This window comes from Salvelinus alpinus, chromosome 21, assembly GCF_045679555.1.
Source record: "Salvelinus alpinus chromosome 21, SLU_Salpinus.1, whole genome shotgun sequence".
NCBI classification, from domain to species: Eukaryota; Metazoa; Chordata; class Actinopteri; order Salmoniformes; family Salmonidae; genus Salvelinus; species Salvelinus alpinus.
In genome coordinates this window covers 27,881,825-27,909,155 of record NC_092106.1, presented here as the reverse complement: position 1 = coordinate 27,909,155, position 27,331 = coordinate 27,881,825, and the positions used below count along the sequence as shown (strand labels likewise).

The following is a 27,331-nucleotide window of genomic DNA, read 5'->3' as shown; positions in this document are numbered from 1 at the left end:
CCTCTATGGGTACCCTGTTACAGGCATCATCTCCTCTATGGGTACCCTGTTACAGGCATCATCTCCTCTATGGGTACCCTGTTACAGGCATCATCTCCTCTATGGGTGCCCTGTTACAGGCATCATCTCCTCTATGGGTACCCTGTTACAGGCATCATCTCCTCTATGGGTACCATGTTACAGGAGTCATCTCCTCTATGGCAGGTAGCCCAGCGGTTAAGAGCGTTGGGCCAGACACCGAAAGGTTGCTGGTTCTAATCCCAGAGCCGACCAGGTGAAAAGCATCTGTCAATGTGCCCTTGAGCAAGGCAGTTAACCCTAATTGCTCCTGTAAGTCGCTCTAGATAAGAGCATCTGCTAAATTACAAAAATGTACCTTGTTATTGGCTTATTAGTGTCACCTGCTAAAGCCACTAGCTATATCAACATCTCTCCACTTAGTGAAAACACTTATCTCCTGGTTGTTGGGTGACACACAATAGACACACAATGGACACAGAAACATGTCAGACAGAGAGAAATTTCCCGAGAGAAATCCTGTACCGAGCTCACCACAACACCACAGGGTTTTAATTTCTAGGAGGAAATATTTGAGGTTGAACAACAACATAAGAGTTGGTTAAGTTAAAAGCTATCCCGCTTTGGTTAAAATAAGAAAATAATATAATATTGTATTTTGAGACAAGAAAAAGAGACATCAAAATAACAATTTTGCAGTTGCAAGGCTATTTATCTTTGAGAAAAGACCATAATAACGCTGCTGTGATGACACTTTCATCTTGTATTTAAAACTGAAGTTCACGGAGTAGATGAGAGCCTGGTAAGCCTTGATATTTACTGCTGAGACTGACGCTCATAACACCTAGCTGGGTGAATGATGATAGAAGATGGTTTCGGAAGTCATCACTGGTGACTAGATAAATACTAGTCTGAATACTGCTCTAATAGGAAACACAGTCAGATGCCTGCTGGTTCTCTTATCTCTATGTGTGCTTGAGGAATCACAGAGCGAAGCAAACATCTTCCTGAGTGTGTGTGTGTGTGGTCGACAGGGCTGAGCCAGGTCAATGGATATGATTTATCACCCTATTTAAGCCCTGTACATCAGTGAAAGCTGGTGGCATGAGCCTGTCCTCTTCTAGCTCCTCCGACCAGCCTCCACTGCTGTAATATTTTCTCTACTGAGGAGAGGCAACGTCTCCTTGAGACAGAATCAATGGTGGAGTGCTGCACTGCCTTCCAACAGGCTAACAATGAAGCTGCAACAATTACAGTCAGACACACACACATATCTCTGTAAATAGCTGGGGATGAGGGGAAAAACACTAACAGTTGTTTGTTAAAGATCCACTGTGGGTCATTCTTGGTATACAGACAGGACAGTACTCCTGGTCCCTATTACATGTTCACAGATTGAAAAAAAACTAAAAACAGTACTGTTATTGATCTAGGTCCCTCAGTGGATATTCAGCCAAGCAATGCATTCTGTTGAGCATGATAAAGCATTAGGAAGCCATACTGTATGTGTGTGTAGTGTGTCATGAATGTACCTGTATGGAGAGGCAGAGAGGAGGGCAGAAAGACCTGTTTTATGGCCTCCATTAGGCATATGACCAGACCAATCCATCATGCTGAGACACTAAGGTTATGCTCTGGAATAACACAGGTCCTATAGACATGTACTGTACTCTGGTAGGATAGGGTCTATGACCTGTCAGTGTTCATCTTCACATCTCTCTCTCTATATACTTTAGGTTTGGTTCCCCTCCCTCTAAAAGTCTTTATGATGAACAAGAAAGTGTTTTCTGTACTTACACTTTTATTTTGAGTCAGCGTGGATGCTGTTAGTCGCAGTTTGTGTCCAACTCTCATTCGCTCTCTCTCATCCTCCCTCTCCCCACTCCCTGTCTCTCTCTCTTCTCCTCCCCTCCCTCCCTCACTCTCTCTCTCTCTTCTCCACCCTCTCCCCCCTCCCTCTCTCTCGTCCCACAGCCTTTGTGTTGAGCTGTACCTTTCCCCAGCGGCCGGCCTGTGGGGATGTGTCTGTGAGCAGCCTCCACTCTGGGGGAGAGGCCTACTTCTACTGTCTGACTGGGTACCATCTGCAGGGAACCAACACACTGACCTGCCTCAACGCCAGCACCCCCTACTGGAGCGGCACGGAGCCGCAGTGCCACGGTGAGGGCTGGGGGCAGCTAGCTACACACCGCTCACCCCCAAATACAACAATGGGACCAGTAGACATTGCTATGCACACACACTTTCTCCACAGTTATTGAACATATTAATAGACACAAACACTTTTCTCTTCTCAACCCTTATCACATAGCCTTTCAAAAACAAATTCACATGTGATTTGTCTTGTAACTATTCCTACCAGAGCATCAACACAGTTCTTCCCTCTGCAACAAGTGAGGCGTGTAACCACATGAATACGTTGTCCTCGCTGGAGCAATTAGACCACTAGAATGATCTCACACGCACTCAGCTTGGTGTTGCTCAAAAGTTAATTGGGGTTTAATCATTGTGAGCTGCAGTGTCTGTTGCACTGGGGTGGTGAATGTTAAACAGCCAGCCCTATTCAGTCAGGCCTCTCCTAAGAAGTAAAGCACTAAACAAAACAAGACACGTTTTTGTTGTTGTTCTCAGCCGAACCAAGGACTGCGTCATATTTTCTCTTCCAAGAAGTTCACCTCTTGATTCTGCTTGTATTCGTCTTGCATAACAAGCACAGATTCAGACAGGGTTCAATCCCTGGTGGAGGAACGTTTAGAAGCAGACAGTTTAGATGCAGGATCAGATGAGCACCAGTGATGAATCGTGAGTGAATGTTTTAGTCCTGGGTTGGAACAATGGGTCTCTACATTGTTTTAACACTGAATGGAGAGCAGGGAGGCTCCCTCCTTGCGTTGGGCATCGTCAAGGCATAGTTTAGAAAATGTGTGGAGAGAGTATAAGGATTCTCTCTCCTACCATTTATACAGTGTGTGTGTGTGTGTGTGTGTGGGTGGGTGTGCCTGCGTGCCAGACAGTGGTCCCAGAGCCCACAGCACGGTGTCTGCCAGGGTCTGATTACTGATGGCAGGGCAGAGTGCCACAGAGCAGGTTAAGGCTGAAGCTGCTGCTCTGCTTTAATTAAACCTTGTGTCTACCTAGCTTACCTTCACCTCGTCTGTTGTGATACACTGTTACCAATACCAGACCCACTCTCTCTTTTATTTATTTACACAAGCTCAAATCTTGCTCTTACTCACCACCTCGACTCATTGTGTTCTCCGGATTTATCTCTAGTCATGTTTTCCCAAGGTACAGTATTCTCTGTCGTGACACATTCTGTTTGACTGAGATTTAAGCAAATTATTTTCCCAGACTAAAAAATGTCTCTCTCCCTCCTCCTCCCATCCCACCCTTCTCCTTTCCTCTCCTCCCATCCCACCCCTCTCCTTTCCTCTCCCCCCATCCCATCCTTCTTCTTTTCTGTCCTCTCTTCTCATCCCATCCTTCTTCGGTCCTCTCCTCCCATCCCATCCTTCTTCTCTCCCTCCTCCTCCCATTCCATCCTTCTTCTCTCCTCTCCTCCCATCAATTCTTCTCCTCTCCTCTCCTCCCATCCCACCTTTCTCTCCTCTCATCCCACCCCTCTTCTCTCCTCTCATCCCATTTTCTTCTCTCATCTATCTCATCTTCCTTCTCTCCTCCCATTCCTACTTCATGGGCATCCCAGCTGCCTGTGGTGGCATTGTCCGGAATGCCACGGTCGGCCGCATTGTGTCGCCCGGTTTCCCTGGCAACTACAGCAACAACCTGACGTGCCATTGGCTTCTGGAGGCCCCAGAGGGACAGCGAGTGCACGTCCACTTTGAGAAGATGGCCCTGGCAGAGGACGATGACAGGTGGGGTGTTGGTCATGGGGTTCAATTCACTACAGTGTTCAGTCAGACCTGGATTCAAATAGTAGTAATTTTGTTCCAAGTATTTTGAGCTTTGATTAAGCTCCGCTGAAGGATGGGACTAAAAACAAACAAAGGATAGGCTAATTGACATCATCTGATAGGCTAATTGGCATCATTTGAGTCAATTGGAGGTGTACCTGTGGATTTATTTCAAGGCCTACCTTCAAACTCAGTGCCTCTTTGCTTGACACCATGGGAAAATCTAAATAAATCAGCCAAGACCTCAGAAAAAAATGAGGTCTTGGCTGAGCCAAGTCTGGCTCATCCTTGGGACCAATTTTCAAATGCCTGAAGGTACCATGTTCATCTGTACAAACAATAGTGCGCAAGTATAAACACCATGGGACCACGCAGCCATCATACCTCCCAGGAAGGAGACGCATTTTGTCTCCTAAATATGAACGTACTTTGGTGGGAAAAGTGCAAATCAATCCCAGAACAACAGCAAAGGACCTTGTGAAGATGCTGGAGGAAACAGGTACAAAAGTATCTATATCCACAGTAAAACGAGTCCTATATCGACATAACCTGAAAGGCCACTCAGCAAGGAAGAAGCCACTGCTCCAAAACCGCCATAAAAAAGCCAGACTACGGTTTGCAACTGCACATGGGGACAAAGATCGTACTTTTTAGAGAAATGTCCTCTGGTCTGATGAAACAAAAATAGAACTGTTTGGTCGTAATGACCATCGTTATGTTTAGAGGAAAAATGGGGAGGCTTGCAAGCCAAAGAACACCATCCCAACCGTGGAGCACGGGGGTGGCAGCATCATGTTGTGGGGTGCTTTGCTGCAGGAGGGACTGGTGCACTTCACAAAATAGATGGCATCATGAGGGAGGAAAATTATGTGGATATATTGAAGCAACATCTCAAAACATCAGTCAGGAAGTTGAAGCTTGGTCGCAAATGGGTCTTCCAAATGGATAATGACCCTAAGCATACTTCCAAAGTTGTGCCAAAATGGCTTAAGGACAACAAAGTCAAGGTATTGGAGTGGCCATCACAAAGCCCTGACCTCAATCCCATAGAAAATTTGTGGGCAGAACTGAAAAAGCGTGTGCGAGCAAGGAGTCCTACAAACCTGACTCAGTTACACCAGCTCTGTCAGGAGGAATGGGCCAAAATTCACCCAACTTATTGTGGGAGGCTTGTGGAAGGCTACCTGAACTGTTTGACCCAAGTTAAACAGTTTAAAGGCAATGCTACCAAATACTAATTGAGTGTATGTAAACAACTTCTGACCCACTGGGAATGTGATGAAAGAAATAAAAGCTGAAATAAATCATTCTATCTACTATTATTCTGACATTTCACATTCTTAAAATAAAGTGGTGATCCTAACTGACCCAAGACATGGAATCTTTACTAGGATTAAATGTCAGGAATTGTGAAAAACTGAGTTTAAATGTATTTGGCTAAGGTGTATGTAAACTTCCGACTTCAACTGTATATATATATACTGTATATATAACGTACCAGTCAAAGGTATGGACACACCTACTCATTCTATGGTTTTTCTTTATTTTTACTATTTTCTACATTGTAGAATAATAGTGAAGACATCCAAACAATGAAATAACACATATGGAATCATGTAGTAACTAGAAAAGTGTTAAACACATCTAAATATATTTTATATTTGAGATTCTTCAAAGTAGCCACCCTTTGCCTTGATGACAGCTTTGCACACTCTTGGCATTCTCTCAACCAGCTTCATGAGGTAGTCACCTGGAATGCATTTCAATGAACAGGTGTGTCTTGTTAAAATTCAATTTGTGGAATTTCTTTCCTTAATGCATTTGAGCCAATCAGTTGTGTTGTGACGAGGTAGGGGTGGTATACACAAGATAGCCTTATTTGGTAAAAGACCAAGTCCATATTATGGCAAGAACATCTCAAATAACCAAAGAGAAATGACAGTCTATCATTACTTTAAGACATGGTCAGTCATGTCAAGCGCTATGATGAAACTGGCTCTCTTGAGGACCGCCACAGGAAAGGAAGACCCAGAGTTACCTCTGCTGCAGAGGATAAGTTCATTAGAGTTACCAGCCTCAGATTGCAGCCCAAATAAATGCTTCATAGAGTTCAAGTAACAGACACATCTCAACATCAACTGTTCAGGGGAGATTGCGTGAATTAGGCCATCATGGTCGAATTGCTACAAAGAAACCACTACTAAAGGACAGCATTAAGAAGGAGAGACTTTCTTGGGCCAAGAAACACGAGCAATGGACATTAGACAGGTGGAAATCTGTCCTTTAGTCTGATGAGTCCTAATCTACGGTTTTTGGTTACAACCGCCGTGTCTTTGTGAGACGTAGATTAGGTAAACGGATGATCTCTGCATGTGTTTTTCCCACCGAGGAGCATGGAGGAGGAGGTGTGATGGTGTGGGAGTGCTTTGCTGGTGACACTGTCTGTGATTTATTTAAATGTCGATGCACACTTAACCAGCATAGCTACCACAGCACTCTGCAGCGATACGCCATCCCATCTGGCTTGCGCTTAGTGGGACTATCATTTGTTTTTCAACAGGACAATGACCGAAAACACACCTCCAGGCTGTGTAAAGGCTATTTGACCAAGGAGAGTGATGGAGTGCTGCATCAAATAACCTGGCCTGCACGTTCACCCGACCTCAACCCAATTGAGATGGTTTGGCATGAGTTGGACCCAAGAGTGAAGGAAAAGCAGTCAACAAGTGCTCAGCATATGTGGGAACTCCTTCAAAACTGTTGGAAAAGCATTCCAGATTAAGCTGGTTGAGAGAATGCTAAAAGTGTGCAAAGCTGTCATCAAGGCAAAGGTTGGCTACTTTGAAGAATCTCAAATATACAATATATATCATGCAGTAACCCAAATATCTTTGGTTACTACATGATTCCATATGTGTTATTTCATAGTTTTGATGTCTTCACTATTATTCTACAATGTAAAAAACACTTGACTGAGTAGGTGCACTTACAGGGCTATTCCATGTTTTCTATTGCACCAGGCCAACTCAATAAAGTACAAAACTTTAAAAGAAAGCAAATACTATCTGGACCCAGGTCTGCTACAGTGTTCTGACCTTAATTGTTCTACTCCAGTACACTATCCAGGTCTAAATGTTCACTTGAGTACAATAATCACTCAACAAGCAGTCAACAGCCCATCAGAGTCCTACTGCTGTCTCTGTGACAGTTGGACCTGATTCTCACTGCAGGCTCATGATTCTGTTGTCACACACGTCATATTACCAGTCCATTCCTCTGATACACTTCCAGGCATTGTCTCATCATCTGAAGTAGAGATTCAATGGAACATCTGTGTCTCTGTGTCAGAATGGAAATCCAATTTTGAGAAAATAGTTTAAGAGGAAGGTAGAAAGAGAGAGAGAAAGAGAAAGAAATACTGAAATACTGAAATAATTGGAAACATTTCACTTGAATCCCCTTCTTACTTTATTTTTTGACTGTCATTGTGAAACTATACAGAACAAAAATATATACGCAACATGTACAGTGTTTGTCCCATGTTTCATGAGCTGAAATAAAAGATCCCAGAAATGTTATTTATGCACAAAAAGCTTATTTTGCTCAGATTTTGTGCACAAATTTGTTTACATCCCTGTTAGTGACGATTTCTTCTTTGCCAAGATAATCCATCCACCTGACAGGTGTGGAATATCAAGAAGCTGATTAAACAGCATGATCATTACACAGGTCGGCCTTGTGTTGGGGGCGATAAAAGGCCACTCTAAAATGTGCAGTTTTGTCACACACCACAATAACACAGATGTCTCAAGTTTTGAGGGTGCATGCAATTGCCATGCTGACTGCAGGAATGTCCACCACAGCTGTTGCCAGATAATTTTATTATAATTTCTCTACCATAAGTCGCTTCCAATGTTGTTTTAGAGAATTTGGCAGTACGTAAAACCGGCCGCAGACCACATGTATGGCGTTGTGTGGGTGAGCGGTTTGCTGATGTCAACGTTGTAAACAGAGTGCCCCATGGTGGCGGTGGGGTTATGGTATGGACAGGCATAAACTACGGACAATGAACACAATTGCATTTTATCAATGGCAATTTGAATGCACAGAGATCCCGTGACGAGATCCTGAGGCCCATTGTCGTGCCACCTCATGTTTCAGCATGATAATGCACAGCCCCATGTCACAAGGATCTTGTACACAATTCCTGGAAGCTGAAAATGTCCCAGTTCTTCCATGGCCTGCATACTCACCATACATGTCAGCCATTGAGAATGTTTGGGATGCTCTGGATCGACGTGTACGACAGCATGTACCAGTTCCCGCCAACATCCAGCAACTTCGCACAGCCATTGAAGAGGAGTGGGACAACATTCCACAGGCCACAATCAACAGCCTGATCAACTGAATATATTTAAATTAATCTGATTTCCTTATATGAACTGTAACTCAGTATAATCTTTGAAAATGTTAGCATTTATATTTATTTTCCTTATTGGAATCATAACGCTATGGGACTGCACCTATAAGCTGTTGTGAATGTTCGTAAGGCAATATAACACTTCACAAGAGGGTGCTTCAAATTAATTAATTGAATTGACTAGGACATGCTTATTTGAGTTGAGATAATGTTGTTTTTATGAGTGGTAGACGCTGTGTCTGGAGACAATAACAAATGGACTTTTAATGAGGTCAGTAGGCTAGCTCCTCAGCTGTACTGAAATATATCATTGGCCTTATATGCAGGTCAAGCCCGATGCTGTACTACCGTATCACATTCCTTCCTGTTGCTTCATCTCTTTAGGAACGTGCCCACTATGCATATTACGAGGTCTTAGAAATCCAACCAGGTACTGATGTGTTTTAATTTCTCTCTTTCAGGCTTCTGATCAAAAATGGGAAAAACATTGATTCTCCTCCGCTGTATGACTCATATGAGGTGGAGTACCTGCCCAACGAGGGCCTGGTGAGCACCTCCAGACCCCTCTTCATAGAGCTCACCACTGATGGTGCAGGCACCTCCACCGGCATCGCCATCAGATACCAAGGTAGACACATCCCCAAGGGAGCTAACGCAAGTCTTCAGGTCTCGGTTACCCCTAGCCCCCCCTTTGACCTTCTCCATCTCACAGAGACCCATCCAGGTCATGGCACCAATGTTACTGACTGGGGTAGAAGGCAGGTTCCCTGTGTGCCACAAGACTAGGCATGGGTATCTAACACAAGTCTTCAGGTCTTTGGAAAGGGTACTTGGCTATGAAAAGCCAAATGACATTTACTCCTGAGGTAATGACCTGTTGCACCCTCTACAACCACTGTAATTATTGTTATTTGACCCTGCTGGTCATCTATGAATGTTTGAACATCTTCAAGAACAATCTGGCCTTAATGGGCATGTATTCTTATAATCTCCACCCGCCACAGCCAGAAGAGGACTGGCCACCCCTCAGAGCCTGGTTCCTATCTAGGTTTCTTCCTAGGTTCCTGCCTTTCTAGGGAGTCTACACTAGTCACCGTGTTTCTACATCTGCATTGCTTGCTGTTTGGAGCTTTAGGCTGGGTTTCTGTATAGCACTTTGTGACATCTGCTGATGTAAAAAGGGCTATATAAATACATTTCATTGATTTGAGTGATACCCAAGGATACTCAAACTCCCCTCACATACAGTCCAGCAGTGTAAAATTAGTGGAGATAAAAACTGTTGTTTAAGAAATGCATCACACAGACCCCTCCAGGCACTGGTGTGGAGAAAAGACACTGCCTCAGGCCCTCTCCTCTTCTTTCCCTCCTATAAATAATTGGAATGGAAATAAGTGAAACATAACATAACAATTGAAGTCCTCTGCTCTGACCAGTTTAGCTTCAAACTCTCAAATGTTAAATTTTTCTCTACGCTCATCCCCAGTCATCCTCTCTACTTATGTGGCAACTCATATGTGGATTTTCAAAGGGCTATTCAGAGCTTGGAGTCAGAGCCACATCACAGGTTCTGGAGTCATTATCCAATCAGATCAATTGAATCTGTATTGGGCTTCAATTTACTGTAGCAAATGGGATTACGCTGTAAGAGAGCAGCGCTGCTTATTCTAATGGACCGTGTGTGGGTTGTCTTTAACATGATTAGCCTGTTCAATCTGACACCATGTATAACTGCTTTAATAGTGCTCCTCTCATCCTGAAACCATTACATGTCAGTCAGTGGGTTGAAGCAGCAGACCACCAATTAAATGTACCTCTGGGTCTGCTCCGTCTCTGATAGGCAGCGAGCTAACGGGCGGCTCGCTGTCTGCAAAGTCAATGGCCCACTGCCTATGGCACACATGGGGCTCAGTGACACAGTCTGGCCTTTTTTCTGTGGTTTATCCACATATCCTCTCTTTCACAGCGTTTGCAGTGGGCCACTGCTACGAGCCATTCGTCAAGTACGGTAACTTCACCAGTAATGACAGCACGTGGGCAGTGGGGACGGTGGTAGAGTTCACCTGTGACCCTGGCTACACCCTGGAGCAGGGCTCTGTCATCATTGAGTGCATGGACCACAACAACCCCCAGTGGAACGAGACTGAGCCCGCCTGCAGAGGTATGCTGTGTGTTTTTGTTCTGTGTAGGAAATGAGCCATATGATATTGTTGCACAGAGTATTTTTGTTTACTGTGTGTGTGTGTTACAGCTGTTTGCAGTGGAGAGATGACTGACTCTGCTGGAGTGGTCCTCTCTCCTAACTGGCCAGAGGCCTACGATAGCGGCCAGGACTGCATCTGGGGGATTCACGTGGAGGAAGACAGGAGGCTCATGCTAGACATCCAAGTGTACGTATCTTAATTATCTATTACGTTCTACACTACAGATTCTCCTGAACATCAGATATAACATTTTATGCAGACGCAGAAAAAGGATGTTAGCTATGGGAACCCTTTAAAACAACGTCCTGGCTGCACATCCCCTTCCCATAGCAGTTCAAGTTGAGGACGCTCCACCACAGAATAGCTCTAACCTTTGTAAGAATCTTGACCCTCACACAAGCTCTACAGCAGATTTCTGCACTCAGATCATTAGGAGAAGCTTTACTGCTGATGTACAAACACAGCCCCGACTTCAAACAGAAACTGCCAGTGCAAAAAACTACCCCACTGTGACTGGTTAAACAAATCAAAAGAGAAAAGGTCTGAAGATAAAATAATATGTTGCTCTTGGATGGGACACATAAGTAGCAGCAGACAAAGGTTAATTACCAACTGGAAAGGAAACTAATTATTTCACAGGGGTTCGGACAGAGGTGGTGTGTGTGTGTTCTGCTGAATCAGATAGGTTGACTTGAGCAGAGCAGGGGAGAGGAGCGAGTGTTTTCCTTGATAGTGATGTCAGGTGAAGGCTGGGAACAGAAGACCCTGCTGTGTCAGACCCTGATAGATTAACCATGCGTACAATCATTTGGCTTCCTTAATTAAGAACTGGCTCATTTGCATATGTTGTCTCTCTTGCTCTTTTCTCTTCTCTCTCTCTTCGGAACGCCTCAACTGTGGTTGTACATTCTGAAGCATTGTAATAAATGGCATCCTCCATGTTTGGTACAAGAAGCTGTCAAAATAATAAATTTCCTATTAATTTAGAGGGGACGCGATTTGGGCAGATATGACTTTCAGGGACAGTGGTGAAGAGCTTTCAGCTCAACCTTGGAGCGTTGATGAGAATTTAGCCTGAGTGTGCATGTGGGTGAGACAGAGAGAAGGCTATCTAAGGATAATCTACAGGATTTCCTCCCCATTTCCTCCAGTTTTGATGTGAACATCCATACCAGCACACACTGAAAGGTGAACAAGGGGAAATATGAGAACCTAACATCTGCAATCTCAGTTTAACGACATCACTCAAACCACTGTTATCCTTCAGTATATCCTCGAAGACAGCATTCAGTCTCTGATCATAGTGATGAAACCAGGGTTGCACAAAGAGTGATTGTGCTTGGAGCCCAGTCACTGATAATCTGAACACACAGACTCTCGTGCCATGAACCTGCATATACCATGCCTGATGCCTCCCTCTTGTCCCACTAGTCACGCCAGCATTCTGAAACACCATTGCACAGTGTGCCTTCCTAAAGCTCGTTACCAGGGTTTAGGAACACTTTACGACGGTAATGAGAACAATCTCATTCCTCTATAGTCATTCATCACTGCCCAGCGTCCTGTTCACCGCTCCCAAAATCACACAGGACCAGGGGCCCTAATGACGGCTGGTACACTCATTCAGGGGAACTACTAATGACGACTGGTAAATTCCGACCAACTAGGAGTACTAGCTAGGCGCTCGTTAAGAGCTCAGGTGCAGGAGATGGGGCTGTGAATGACATGCAGGTGTGGAGGATGGTACACCGGGGGTGTAGTTCAGCAGCCTAAGTTCAGATGCTCCAAATGTTGACGGAGTGCTCCAACGCCTAAATAGTGTTTAGGAGTGTATGGGAATGAGAATAAGCTGTGCCCCTGCCTTGATGAACTTTGATTATTAGAAATACACATTCTGAATAAACACCTGCACACAAACACGCATACATGTGACCTTCGCCAGTTCTAGTTAATATGCATGCATACATTCACGTACACACACATACTGGAATAGTTTGCAAGTTAAATAGGATTTGAAAGACAGTGATTCTGGTCGTTTCCATTAAAGTGTGCTTTGCCTTTGGTGAGAATTTAGTGAAAAGAGCGACAGGATATTTTATGCATCGATGCATCAAATATTAGTTACAGCACTTATCTTGATTAGGTTTGTCTCCCAGGGCTAGAAGTTGGCAGGAGAACTCATTGGCTTATTCCATCACTAGTATCGCTGATAAGTGTGTTGACTCTGAGCCTGCTAGTCTGGATACTGTACGTTAGCCTAGCACTGAGAGTTGAGTTGGAGTGAAGGGCAGTGGATTTGGATCCCCGTCCAGCCAAGATCTCACAAGCCAGAGAGGAGAGAACTAGAAGCGGGATTTTCCATCAGAACGTTCATTCAGGTTTGGGAACTAAGAGGTGCAGGGGTGAGATAAAGAGAGATAAGGAGATAAGGAGAATGGTCTAATGACCATTGGGGAGCCATCATGACACCCAAATGACTGTGTTTAGTCTAATTGTGATTTGTATTGAGGGGTATTAATTTTGCTCAAACTAGTTTGAAACTTGTACTGGACATAAATGTCAAGTTCTCTCAGTGGTGGAGAAAAGCAAATGCGGGTACAGATGAGGAGTTGTCTGAGATAATGCATTGTGAAGGAACATGGTGGCAGGCATGTGGGCCTGTGAGCCGAGTCAATCAGAGCCTGTGTTTAAATTACACTAAATCAAATCACTGCCACACAATAGAAAGCATGATTGATTTTCTCTGCAGATACGGCACCACAGCTATGCAAAGGCTTGTTTAACTCGATCACAACTAATTTTATGCAAGCTGATACAATTTCTCAATCTGTCCCGCTCTGTTGAGGTGAGATGCATTTTCAATAGTCAATGAATTACTGCAGATTTAGCTTTTTCTAGAGTTGCAATAGAGATGCATCAGCAGAAAATATCCACTGGTTGAATCAACATAGTTTCCACATCATTTCAATGAAATTTAACCAAAGTGGAATAGTTGTTGAATTGACGTCTGAGCCCAGTGGGTAGGCTAAGCTGTGCGGATATTTCATTAGTCTGAAACACCTGATCTTTGCCAAGACGTGTGTGCATCATATGTTTAATATCTTGAAACTGAACTCCGTTCACAGAGTGTAAACAAGTTGACAAGACAGACATTTTTACACTCCGTTATTCATGTCATACAATACACTACTGATACACGACTGCATTACAGCACCAACTCTCTTTATCGCTCAAATTTTTCTGTATTTTCCTGGATTCTGTTAAACTCCAAAGTGATTAATAGTACAATTGCTTGCCTTGTAATGAGTTTTATCAGGAGCCATTTGTGATTAATTAGAGACAGGAAAGAGTTACGTGTCACTTCCCTATTCTGGCGGAGAGTCATTTCCTCTCTACTTCACATCCCGTCCTGGTGCTTAAGGAGAGGGCTCTGTCTCAGGTGACACATTTAAAACAATAGTAAAAAAAATGTAAGCGACAAATTACCACATGGTTTTTCACTTTCTTGTCAGTAGAGCTATGGCGCTCCAAAGTAAATGGAAAAGTAAAACAGAGCGTCTCAAAGCAAGAAAAGTATTTTAGTGAGGGTGCTTTCAAGTTTTTAAAACAGATACAGGAAACAATGACAAAGAAACTATAGGACAAATGAGCTAGTAATGTGAGAGTGTGCGTGAAGGCCAATTCATTGTGCACGGTGAAATACATTTTCCTTCTTGGTGCTCCAGCCTCAATATAGGGAAGAACGACCTGCTGACATTCTATGATGGAGATGACCTGACTGCTAAGGTGCTGGGCCAGTACGGAGGCTCACGGCCACATTTCAAAATCTACACCTCCATGGCAGACGTCACCATCCAGTTCCAGTCTGACCCGGCAACCAACATCTACGGCTACGGCAACGGCTTTGTGGTGCACTTCTTTGGTAAGACCCCGGAGTGAGTTACGAGATTGTGTGAACAGAGAGTTGAAGCGATAGACGGCCAGTGAAGAGGGGAGATGAGTAAGGAGGAGGAAAGTTCTAGAGGGTTCAGGAGGAGACACTCTTCCATGGTCAGAGGGGCCCCTTCCATCAGCACGGTCGTCACGAAACCGGAGCAGAGCCAACCCATAAAGCAGACATCTGATAAGATGCAGCGAGAGAGAGAAGAGTGAGTGAAAGAGAGAAGAGGAAGGGAGAGAGAGAGAGAGAGAGAGAGAGGGAAGGGGGTGGGGAGAGAGAGAGAGAGAGAGAGAGAGAGAGAGAGAGAGAGAGAGAGAGAGAGAGAGAGAGAGAGAGAGAGAGAGAGAGAGAGAGAGAGAGAGAGAGAGAGAGAGAGAGAGAGAGAGAGAGAGAGATGGTTTTGTAGTCTGTTCATGCCTCTAACTGAGAGGGAAAGCAAGGCCCAGCCAAGTGGTGCAGCTGTCTGGTATTGTGCCCGTCAGAGGCCCAAACACAATTACTGCGTGTGTTTGTCTACATTAGCCTCATCTGCAGGGTGCCCTGCCCTCTCTGGCTTCTGCTGTGGCTAGAACAGGGACAACCATGCATGGTACTTTTCACATTAGATTGAAATTCCAACAGAATGGATGTCCTCTATTGAGTTTGTCCTGAGGTTCATTAATTTGAATGCAAAACCACACCACTCCAGCTCTGTGCGCTCTGTAAAGTAGGTGCCTTTTTTCTCTCGCTCTCTTTCTCTCTCCCTCCTTCGTGGATACAGAGGTACCTCGTAACGACACGTGTCCGGAGCTCCCAGAGATCACCAACGGATGGAAGAGCACCTCCCACCCCGAGCTGGTCCATGGCACGGTGGTCACCTACCAGTGCTACCCAGGCTTCCAGCTGGTGGGCACAGAGCTGCTCATGTGCCAGTGGGACCTGACCTGGAGCGGAGACCTACCCAGCTGTGAGAGAGGTGAATACCACACACACACACGCGCATACAAAAGGTGCATTGTAGGTGTGAGAGGCAGTTTCAGTTAAGGACAGGCTAAAGCAGAGGCTGATGGGTAAAAACATTCACTGCTTTCCTGAAAACACAACCCTTTTTCTCTATAAACCGACGTACCAGTGAGTTGAATAGGCTCTGTGTTCCAGCTCCTCCACACATTACTCCTGTTTTATCCAGATGACCTGGATGCTGCAGAGTAGAGACAGGATAGTGTGACAGAGTGTCCTTGGTCCTGATCCCATCCCACACAGTGACAGGCACAGCATCACTGACCGGTAACAGGACACAGGGGTTTGGAGCCTCATTTGGACGTCTGTCACATAAACATTATTACCACACTGACCCCTATCCTACTGGGCCCAGGATTGGGTTTGTGGTTTGCTGCTGTGAGAGACTGAGACACAGAGATGATCTCTTTATTCTCCAGCTCGGTGGGTTTATGTGTCTGAAGAGTTTACTTAGAAAAAGGCACCACTCTGGCCGCATCGAATAACCACAAATAAGCAGTGACAAATACTAATAATATAATTAAATTAAATTGTATTCACTGCACATGAGTAAGCTCTGATTTTTTGTCTGTCTGTCTGTCTGTCTGTCTGTCTGTCTGTCTGTCTGTCTGTCTGTCTGTCTGTCTGTCTGTCTGTCTGTCTCTGTCTGTCTGTCTGTCTGTCTGTCTGTCTGTCTGTCTGTCTGTCTGTCTGTCTGTCTGTCTGTCTGTCTGTCTGTCTGTCTGTCTCTGTCTGTCTGTCTGTCTGTCTGTCTGTCTGTCTGTCTGTCTGTCTCTGTCTGTCTGTCTGTCTGTCTCTGTCTGTGTGTGTGTGTGTGTCAGTGCTGTTGTGTGCCGACCCAGGTACTGTGGAGCACAGTCGCAGGGTGATGTCCGGCCCGCGTTTCACTGTAGGCTCCACAGTCCAGTACATCTGCAACAAGGGAAACACCCTCTCTGGAAACAGCCTGCTCTCCTGCTACAACCACGGCTCCTCCGGACCTAAGTGGAGTGAGAGGCTACCCAAATGTGTCTGTATGTACCCCCTGGACTTCAGCCTGATAACACATCTCCATCATATACACTTCCCAGCTAGCACATGGTTCCTTGGACGTTGTGGGAACATACATTTTTGATTTCCCATTGGTTCTGGGAATGACGTTGGTAAAACTGAACGTTTTTTAAACGTTCTGAGAACGAAAGTGAAAATTTTGCCCGTTCTGGGAACATACATTTTAGGTTGCAGGGAGATTCTGAGAACGTTTTGCTATGGTTCCCTAAAAGTTTTCCTGGGAGGTTTTATTATCTTAGATTTGCAGTTTTATAAACTGTTCTTCATCCTGTAAGCATTACATGTCAACGCAGGAATTTTGATAGTGCACATTTTGATGGGCTCCCGAGTGGCGCAGCGATCTAAGGCACTGCATCTCAGTGCTAGAGGCGTCACTACAGACCCTGGTTTGATTCCAGGCTGTATCACAACCGTCCGTGATTGGGAGTCCAATAGGGCGGCGAACAATTTGCCCAGCGTTGTCCGGGTTTGGCCGGGGTAGGCCGTCATTGTAAATAAGAATTTGTTCTTAACTGACTTGTCTAGTTAAATAAAGGTTAAATAAATACTAATTAAACAGGGCTGCGGGCTAGAAGGTTGAGGGTTCGCAGGTCACAAGTATTTCGCTAAAAGTTGTCTGTGTTTAAACATCTACTATTGTACAGAAAGTGAATAGCTTAATCAATTGATAGTGACAGAATTAGATTACTTCTTAAGCAAAGTTTGCCATTATCTTTAATAAAAAGTAGGCCTATGGCATACCCTCTCATACCCCCTCAATTCGGGTCTTTGTTTTAACTTAGCCTACCTCCGTGTCAGTGAAGGGCTGTTATTTAAAGAGTGCATGGTGGGTGGAGGAATTGACTGACAAATCTATGGATATAGCAGCCTATTCAGGTTGAGCCTAATGTCGTCTGACAAACAGGTTGGCCTACCTCTTATTTCTTAACTAGGAAGAAATAGGCTCCAACACAAAGCCCTCTTGTTGTTAGTAAAGTCTAATTAAAATGAAGACTGTTTAAATGAATTATGCCTACTCAAATTTGCCTACTTTCAGCACCATAAGCTGTCCATTTCCAATTCATTGTGCTGCGGCTGCTGCTTCAAGTTTCAGCACCACAATGTAAGTTACTTGAATCTGGCTTATTGTGAAGTCAGTACCTCTCATAAACACATCTTGGGCAAGAAACATTGTTTTTCAATTATGGTAGTAGGAAGCTATCAAAGTTGATCTCCAGCCCTCGCGCTCTCCTTCTCAAACTGAACAGAACGTAGGCTATAGGCTAGTCTGTACGCAAGCTGTGCAGCAATCTTACAAATACAGCTTTGCTCTGTGCTTCTCTGAGCATGCACTTCGTAGCCTATATGCTATGGATCATTTGATTGAGACCACACTAAATAGTCCATAGGCATAATTGATATTGCGCGCCCAGCGGAGAATCAGAGATGAGGGGCAGCATCGGGCACACATCGATATATAGCCTAATAAGCAACTAATTCTACAACCCTGAGAAATATTGAAATTTCATCAATTACAAAGTACATGATCGTCCCCTGGACTAGATTTAAAAAATACTGAAATTGAAAAAGCATGACCCTCCCCCATTTTCCTCCAGGTAAGCATTCTGTACATTTCTGTCAGTCCCTTTAAGCATTAATCATTTTTTTATTGCGGCATGGTGTCAGTGAGATTCAAACCTATGATCTTCTGTTCTCTATCCATGGAATTAGTACTACGTCACCAGGATGGAGCTAGCATGCCATGTTTTATTTTACTTATACAAGAATTTGTTCTTAACTGACTTGTTAAATAAAGGTTAAATAAAAATAAAAATTCAAAATAAATACAAAGCTGTTCATTTTAGTTTATTCAAACAGACCCCATTTCAAAGGAAACAAGTACTTCATTAAAAGTGCAATATGCAGGAATTGCAGCGCCATTTACTGGTTGCCAAAATTCGAATAATTCGCCTAATTTCAGTTTATGTGACAAAACAAGCCCTCAGAGTGTAGAGAATCATTGTACCAACTGTATTTTCAGTTGTTTGAAGCTGGTGTACAAAACCTAAAGTAAATGCAAAAATGAAACTTAAGAATGGGAAGTTAAAAACAGGTTAAATACAAAAATGTAAAAGCATAGAAATAGCGCACATAGAACTGACCTACCGCTTTTAGACATGCTTCCAATAAGAATGACAGATCTATAACTCACATTTCTATATACATTTGTTCAGGTTGCCCCCAAAAAGTTACATTGTTTTTGCATATTTTACTTTCGATTTTGTACATCTGCTGAAAACTGAAAATACAGTATTTTTCGTAATTGCAAATATATTTCACAGCGGTTTAGATGGTACGAGGATTCTCTACACGATACATTGCTTGTTTTGTCACAAAAACTGAAATTATGCAAAATATTAGAATTTTAACAACCAGGAATTGGCCGTGTGATTTCTGGATATTCACCTTTAACATTCTCTGAACGTTCTGAGAACATTACTTTAAATAGAACCATGAGGAAACCTGTAGAAAATGTTGGGCTGAAGTACTGAAATTCCCACAGAAGAAAGTTGTTTCTTAACGTTTTCTGAACGTTCTGAGAACATTACTTTAAATAGAACCATGAGGAAAAGCTATGCTGAAATACAGAAATTTCCACCTGGTTTTTAGAACGTTATGTGCAAGCTGGGTATCCTGCACCATTCCCAGAATTTTGTGGGAAGGTTGTATAACCATAGGACAACCACGCTCTCACCAAGCTCTAAGAAACATATGGTTCTCAGAACGTTATATACTAGCTAGATTGGCAGTTTTACTAGCTGTTTAGAAAATTAAATGATATGATGACTGTGTGTGTGTGTGTCTGCGTGTGTGTCCTGTCCTCTCCTCTCTCAGCAGTGAACTATGAGCCTTGCAGGAACCCTGGCACCCCGTCTTACAGCACCCAGATCTCAGAGAAGCCTCTCTACCAGGCCGGGGAGACGCTGAGCTTCTCCTGCCTCAGAGGCCATGAGCTGCTAGGGGAGCCTGTCCTCCGCTGTGTCCCTGGACACCCTTCACAGTGGAGCAGCCTGCCCCCTGTCTGTAGAGGTAGGAACTGCGAACATGTACTCCCTTTTGTGTAGTTCACACAGGCTTAGTTCACAGTAGTTTATGATGAACAATATATATGTCTGTATGTTTTTACATCTGTGTTCTGATGTTTTTCATTTATTTACAGCCTCCTCTATTGAGTTTATAAGTGAACGCAGGTTAGACGGTAAGTGTCGTCATATTTGCACAGTAATTGTTAGATCTTTCAAATTAATACATCAAATCAAGACCTAATAATAAAACGCAATACAATACTTCACAGTAACTTCAAGTGTGCTACATTGAAGAATGCATCTTTAGGTTATCATAGCAGTTGAGTGTGTCCCTGTTGATTCCTCTACCACCAGTTGCCAGTGCCGACTACAGCATGGAGGGAGCCAACATAGCTCTAACAGTCTTTATACCAGTGGCCCTCATCATGGTCTTCATCATCGGAATCTACCTTTACTTCTCTAAGTAGGTCTAGTATGCATACTTTATATAGATAAACAAAATACTTTGAAAGTATGAAAGCTATCATCATCCATAGTACCTACTGTAGTAGTCTAACCAGTGCTTGACTTGGACTGAAATAGGTTCTGGTACTCGTTTTAGGTGTCGGTACTGTTTATATTTAGGTGTAGGAGCTCCACAATGCTTTTTAACTAATATGCTATAAGAAGAACAGAAGCTCAAGCAGTAGAACATTTCATGTGCCGGTACTCCACACCGGTGAACTTTTGCCCAAGTCAAGCACTGAGTCTAACCAATAGCTATAGACCCAACAGGCTCTGTAATAATGTTGTAAGTATACTATGCTGCCCTTATGACACTATGTCTGTGTTCTCTAGGGTTCAGCGGAAGCTTATGTGTCTTCCCATGTCCACCTCCTTACCATATGACCACATCCCAGGAGAGTCCACCTTCGACAACTCCCTCTACGAAACAGAGACTACAGTACGTTATGTTATAGAGATATTCACTGGTTCTTTAAGATGCCTGTTGGAATTAGTAAGCCCCCAAAACGGTTGAATTCAGGCACTGTCATTTGTGTATGAGATGATGCACTTAAAGCACCATCTGGTTTGCCATATTGCAGGTTCATTCACCAAATTGAATTCCCCGTTAATTGACGTTATAGAAATAGGATTGAGAGGTGTAAAGCTATACTCCATTCACCTTCAGTCATTGATAAAGGCCATTTCATTACACCTGATACAGACAAAAGGTTGCCAAGTAAATTTGACATTATTTGACAGAGTGCTATGACATGGTTTTCAGACATGGGTTCAAATAGTATTTGAAATATGTCAAATATTTTACCCAAGTCTGATGCTTTCATGCTATAAATAACGATTGTTTGTCTTTCTATCTGTCTGTCTCTTTTTCTGTACTTCCTTGACTGCACTCCTGAAGAACAACGAGGTGAGCCCAAGCGCTAGACTACAACCTGCTTATTAAGCCTCCAGTGTGTCTGTCAGTCAGTCTTCATCAATTCCACACTCTGATTCTGCAGCCTGAACCTATTACACAGTCTGAGCTTATTAAACTAAAGCCCACAGTAGGTTGAGCACATTTAAAAATGGGTCAGAAGGAGGGGCAAACCTCTCAAATCAAATAAAAAATATAATCAAAGTTTATTGGTTGCATACACAGTTTTACAGATGTTATCGCAGGTGCAGCGAAATGCTTATGTTTCTAGCTCCAACAATATTTAGCATTACAATACAATACACACACAATCTAAAAGTGAAAACAATTACTAGAACGAACAAGAAATTAAGACATATCAGAATGGGCAATGTCAGAGTCTGGAATATAAATAAATATATACTGGATGTATGTGAATGTTGTGTATAGACAATTCAAAGTCATTGTCTCCTCTCAGGAGAAAATGGAAAAGCCTCACAGTTTGGGCTGACCACCTCCACACACTAAATGTATCTCTGTGATATCCCTATCATAGTCTACAAACAGATGTCTCGCCCTCCAGGTTCCCTTGGAGAGTTCATCAATGAGCTTGACGCCCTGATAAGTTCCTTTCCTGAGGATGGCTCACCTCTCACAGTTCTGGGTGACTTTAACCTCCCCACGTCTACCTTTGACTCATTCCTCTCTGCCTCCTTCTTTCCACTCCTCTCCTCTTTTGACCTCACCCTCTCACCTTCCCCCCCTACTCACAAGGCAGGCAATACGCTTGACCTCATCTTTACTAGATGCTGTTCTTCCACTAATCTCATTGCAACTCCCCTCCAAGTCTCCGACCACTACCTTGTATCCTTTTCCCTCTCGCTCTCATCCAACACTTCCCACACTGCCCCTACTCGGATGGTATCGCGCCGTCCCAACCTTCGCTCTCTCTCCCCCGCTACTCTCTCCTCTTCCATCCTATCATCTCTTCCCTCTGCTCAAACCTTCTCCAACCTATCTCCTGATTCTGCCTCCTCAACCCTCCTCTCCTCCCTTTCTGCATCCTTTGACTCTCTATGTCCCCTATCCTCCAGGCCGGCTCGGTCCTCCCCTCCTGCTCCGTGGCTCGACGACTCATTGCGAGCTCACAGAACAGGGCTCCGGGCAGCCGAGCGGAAATGGAGGAAAACTCGCCTCCCTGCGGACCTGGCATCCTTTCACTCCCTCCTCTCTACATTCTCCTCTTCTGTCTCTGCTGCTAAAGCCAATTTCTACCACTCTAAATTCCAAGCATCTGCCTCTAACCCTAGGAAGCTCTTTGCCACCTTCTCCTCCCTCCTGAATCCTCCTCCCCCTCCTCCCCCCTCCTCCCTCTCTGCTGATGACTTCGTCAACCATTTTGAAAAGAAGGTCGACGACATCCGATCCTCGTTTGCTAAGTCAAACGACACCGCTGGTTCTGCTCACACTGCCCTACCCTGTGCTTTGACCTCTTTCTCCCCTCTCTCTCCAGATGAAATCTCGCGTCTTGTGACGGCCGGCCGCCCAACAACCTGCCCGCTTGACCCTATCCCCTCCTCTCTTCTCCAGACCATTTCCGGAGACCTTCTCCCTTACCTCACCTCGCTCATCAACTCATCCTTGACCGCTGGCTACGTCCCTTCCGTCTTCAAGAGAGCGAGAGTTGCACCCCTTCTGAAAAAACCTACACTCGATCCCTCCGATGTCAACAACTACAGACCAGTATCCCTTCTTTCTTTTCTCTCCAAAACTCTTGAACGTGCCGTCCTTGGCCAGCTCTCCTGCTATCTCTCTCAGAATGACCTTCTTGATCCAAATCAGTCAGGTTTCAAGACTAGTCATTCAACTGAGACTGCTCTTCTCTGTGTCACGGAGGCGCTCCGCACTGCTAAAGCTAACTCTCTCTCCTCTGCTCTCATCCTTCTAGACCTATCGGCTGCCTTTGATACTGTGAACCATCAGATCCTCCTCTCCACCCTTTCCGAGCTGGGCATCTCCGGCGCGGCCCACGCTTGGATTGCGTCCTACCTGACAGGTCGCTCCTACCAGGTGGCGTGGCGAGAATCTGTCTCCGCACCACGTGCTCTCACCACTGGTGTCCCCCAGGGCTCTGTTCTAGGCCCTCTCCTATTCTCGCTATACACCAAGTCACTTGGCTCTGTCATATCCTCACATGGTCTCTCCTATCATTGCTATGCAGACGACACACAATTAATCTTCTCCTTTCCCCCCTCTGATAACCAGGTGGTGAATCGCATCTCTGCATGTCTGGCAGACATATCAGTGTGGATGACGGATCACCACCTCAAGCTGAACCTCGGCAAGACGGAGCTGCTCTTCCTCCCGGGGAAGGACTGCCCGTTCCATGATCTCGCCATCACGGTTGACAACTCCATTGTGTCCTCCTCCCAGAGTGCTAAGAACCTTGGCGTGATCCTGGACAACACCCTGTCGTTCTCAACTAACATCAAGGCGGTGACCCGTTCCTGTAGGTTCATGCTCTACAACATTCGCAGAGTACGACCCTGCCTCACACAGGAAGCGGCGCAGGTCCTAATCCAGGCACTTGTCATCTCCCGTCTGGATTACTGCAACTCGCTGTTGGCTGGGCTCCCTGCCTGTGCCATTAAACCCCTACAACTCATCCAGAACGCCGCAGCCCGTCTGGTGTTCAACTTTCCCAAGTTCTCTCACGTCACCCCGCTCCTCCGCTCTCTCCACTGGCTTCCAGTTGAAGCTCGCATCCGCTACAAGACCATGGTGCTTGCCTACGGAGCTGTGAGGGGAACGGCACCTCCGTACCTTCAGGCTCTGATCAGGCCCTACACCCAAACAAGGGCACTGCGTTCATCCACCTCTGGCCTGCTCGCCTCCCTACCTCTGAGGAAGTACAGTTCCCGCTCAGCCCAGTCAAAACTGTTCGCTGCTCTGGCACCCCAATGGTGGAACAAACTCCCTCACGACGCCAGGTCAGCGGAGTCAATCACCACCTTCCGGAGACACCTGAAACCCCACCTCTTTAAGGAATACCTAGGATAGGATAAAGTAATCCTTCTAACCCCCCCCCCTTAAAAGAGTTAGATGCACTATTGTAAAGTGGTTGTTCCACTGGATATCATAAGGTGAATGCACCAATTTGTAAGTCGCTCTGGATAAGAGCGTCTGCTAAATGACTTAAATGTAAATGTAAATGTCTGTTATCACATCGCTCGTTCACAAAAAGAGGAATGGCGTTTGTGATCATAGTAGAAATATGGTCTACTGAACTTCTCAGTCTCCCTATACCTTCTTGTGACAAGCTTGTCCCTAATTCAGAACTCTGTCCTCATTTCACAGGACACAAGAGAGTATGAGGTTTCCATCTAGAGGCACGACTATGTGTTTCAGCATCGACAGGTCTGGTCTCAAGCCGGTTTGCCTAGTGGAAGTTTGTCTGCACTCCACTGTCCGATAACACACACCGCTCTTTACTTGCCTCCACCTTTTCCTCTGTCTGCTGAACATATCTCTGCCCAGCCCACAGTGGAAATTGGCCATCACTGCAAAGACTTGAAAACATGATTATTTTTGTAGAGCTTCAACAGAAATGGCCTAACAGCAGTGTTTGTACAGTTTGTATCCTGATATGATCAAACTCTAAAGACGTCAGTCCAATGTGGAACCTCACAAATGGGAAATGATGTATCTAGTCCGAAAAATGTATCTAGTCCGAAAAATGTATGTAGTCCGAAAAATAAAATGTGTAAATACAACAGGATATGTTTTTCACACAGCTTGTAGGGCATTTTTATTTTGAGAGAAGGCAAAACACAATAGAGCTAGATTATTCAAGTGATGATTGGAGGGATATCATAATAACTTAATGGACTCTTAAAGCTTTCAAATACACTGGACAATTAAAACATATTTTCATTTTGTTGTACAGTATCTTCAAATTGCAAAGATGACCCTCTCAAAAACATGTAAACACACCTCTTTTTTTAATGCAACCTCCTATGATTAAAAACATCAGAATGTGCCTTAAATTAAAGGCCCTTTTTAAGCAATGTTCATATCATGTATATTTCTGATACGTCATTAGTTCAGCTTAGATTATTACATTGTTGATTTCATATGGATCATAAAATAGAGATATAGTAATGCAAAGAAAAAGTTATTTAATTTCTTCTCATTCACAATTGTATGTATGTCTTCAAAATGCTGATTAAAAGGTATTCATTAATGATATTGGATTGGCAAACATCTGAAAAGTCCATGGCAAAGTGTGTTCTAGTGCCATTTGTTTTGTGATGAAAACCAGGGAAGGTTAAGCTTAAGAAGTCAGTTTTGTGGATTGGGGAATTCTTAAAAACTGATGCAATGTATTTGTCAAAAATAATATAGCTGATTCTGTAGGAGAATGCATCACCATTCAAACTCTATTTTTATCATTGTCACATTATAATATTTATTCATACAAACAGGTATGATGACAATATTATAATTCTATAATCTAGTTTTGATGCATTGTATATATACTGATTAAGCCACTTCATGAACAAAACACGTCCTCAATAAAGTTACTATTCAGAAAAAAATTGGACACCATCTTATTAATTCATTTATTAAGGATTACTGGTTCACTTCAAGATGCAATTTACCGTTTTGCCCGCTGAGTCGTTCATCTGAATTTGCCCTGATAAGTATACATGAATAAAGCAGAGCTGAAAGAAGCAAGAACTTCCTTGAAAGAAGTGGAGAAAACTGCTTAACACTGAGAAAGAAGTTGAGAAAACGGCATAACAGAGCACACTGGAGGAAGTTTTTGTCAGATGACCTATGCTCCTTAATGAGTCAAAGTAAGTAAAGTATACATGAATGGAGCTACCTCTGACAGTGTAGAGCAGGGCGGCCCAACCCTCTTCCTGGAGATCTACAGTCCTGTTGGTTTTCAGTCCAACCCTAATTTAACACACCTGATTAAAGTAATTAGATGCTCAACAAGACTTTAACTAGCTGAATCAGATATGCTAAATTAGGGTTGGACCGAAAACCTACAGGACAGTAGATCTCCAGGAAGAGGGTTGGGCAGCCCTGGTGTAGAGGGTTTGGGGTTGGAGCTGTAGCAGACTCTTGTCTGGTGTAGGGGTGTAGTGTACTAGTTTGTAGTTCCGAGTGTAACAGACTTACGCACGGTGTAGTGTACTAGTGTGTAGTTCAGAGTGTAACAGACTTAAGCCCAGTGTCACTTATGAACATTTTGAACATCTTGGCATAGTTCTGTTATAATCTCCACCCGGCACAGCCAGAAGAGGACTGGCCACCCCTCATAGCCTGGTTCCTCTCTAGGTTTCTTCCTAGGTTTTGGCCTTTCTAGGGAGTTTTTCCTAGCCACCGTGCTTCTACACCTGCATTGCTTGCTGTTTGGGGTTTTACGCTGGGTTTCTGTACAGCACTTCGAGATATTAGCTGATGTACGAAGGGCTATATAAAATAAACTTGATTGATAGTGTACTAGTGTGTAGTTTAGCAGACTTAAGCCCAGTGTAGCGGTGAAGGGGTGGTCTTCCCGTATAGGCTACATAAATGTATAATGTTCCCTATACATTATATTTGCCCCTATAGACCCTTATACCAACCCTGGGTAAGATTACCAGTGTAGACAAGACCATCAACATGCACTGTGGTCTGGTACCATCTATAGTCAGGTAATGTATGTATGAACAATAGTGTAACATTTTCTGATATCAGCAGACATTTGTAACAGACAGCGATTGGGAATAACTGGCACAGATATATTAATAACTGCTGGGGAAACTGACTCGCTGTATACTTGTGGCTCACACTATTGTCTTGTCATGTTGCCCCAGCACCATCTACTGGTCAGCAAAAATACTGCAACCAGGGAGCGGTTTAACTTGAAAGATTGAGAATGAGTTAAGTCTAGAAAATGTTGTGGACTGTTCGTAACAAATTATTTTTGGGGGCACAGAAACCAGTATTGCTATTAGATGTTTCCTGATCTGTTAGAAAATAAGCAGAATGTTGATCCAGTTTTGTCTTGTTCCACCGTTTTCCTCTGCCACTGAACTTCCACTTCTAACCAAATATAGTTAGGCGAGGAAGCATCGATATAGATTAAACATTTGACAAAAGAGCAGACACACTGGCACCCGGTTTACAAAAATTGGGTGGGACTGGACAAAAAGTGCTTATGGTAAAATATGCTGACAAATACTCCCCAAAAAAGACAACATTATGTACAGTACTACCTATCCTCATTCATTCAAACTCAAATAGCCTAATAGCAAATGGCGGCGTTTAC

At 44.0% G+C, this 27,331-nt stretch overlaps 1 protein-coding gene across 3 annotated transcripts in view; it reads left to right on the top strand.

Moving 5' to 3' along the window:
- LOC139548168 (seizure protein 6 homolog) overlaps window positions 1-21,383 on the top strand; it is a 146,258-nt gene extending 124,875 nt beyond the window's left edge. The window contains exons 5-17 of one of the 3 annotated variants that reach the window (XM_071357625.1): window positions 1,993-2,178; window positions 3,725-3,893; window positions 8,814-8,980; window positions 10,319-10,513; window positions 10,604-10,742; window positions 14,282-14,478; window positions 15,257-15,451; window positions 16,317-16,508; window positions 19,423-19,614; window positions 19,745-19,783; window positions 19,965-20,073; window positions 20,448-20,553; window positions 21,013-21,382. In XM_071357625.1, the coding sequence (XP_071213726.1) occupies window positions 1,993-2,178; window positions 3,725-3,893; window positions 8,814-8,980; window positions 10,319-10,513; window positions 10,604-10,742; window positions 14,282-14,478; window positions 15,257-15,451; window positions 16,317-16,508; window positions 19,423-19,614; window positions 19,745-19,783; window positions 19,965-20,073; window positions 20,448-20,553; window positions 21,013-21,057 (1,931 nt within the window). In that variant the 3' untranslated portion in view covers window positions 21,058-21,382. Of the gene's footprint in view, window positions 1-1,992; window positions 2,179-3,724; window positions 3,894-8,813; window positions 8,981-10,318; window positions 10,514-10,603; window positions 10,743-14,281; window positions 14,479-15,256; window positions 15,452-16,316; window positions 16,509-19,419; window positions 19,615-19,744; window positions 19,784-19,964; window positions 20,074-20,447; window positions 20,554-21,012 lie in introns of all 3 variants that reach the window. The other 2 variants (XM_071357624.1, XM_071357626.1) reach the window with 2 other exon arrangements.
- Window positions 21,384-27,331: the final 5,948 nt, after the last annotated feature.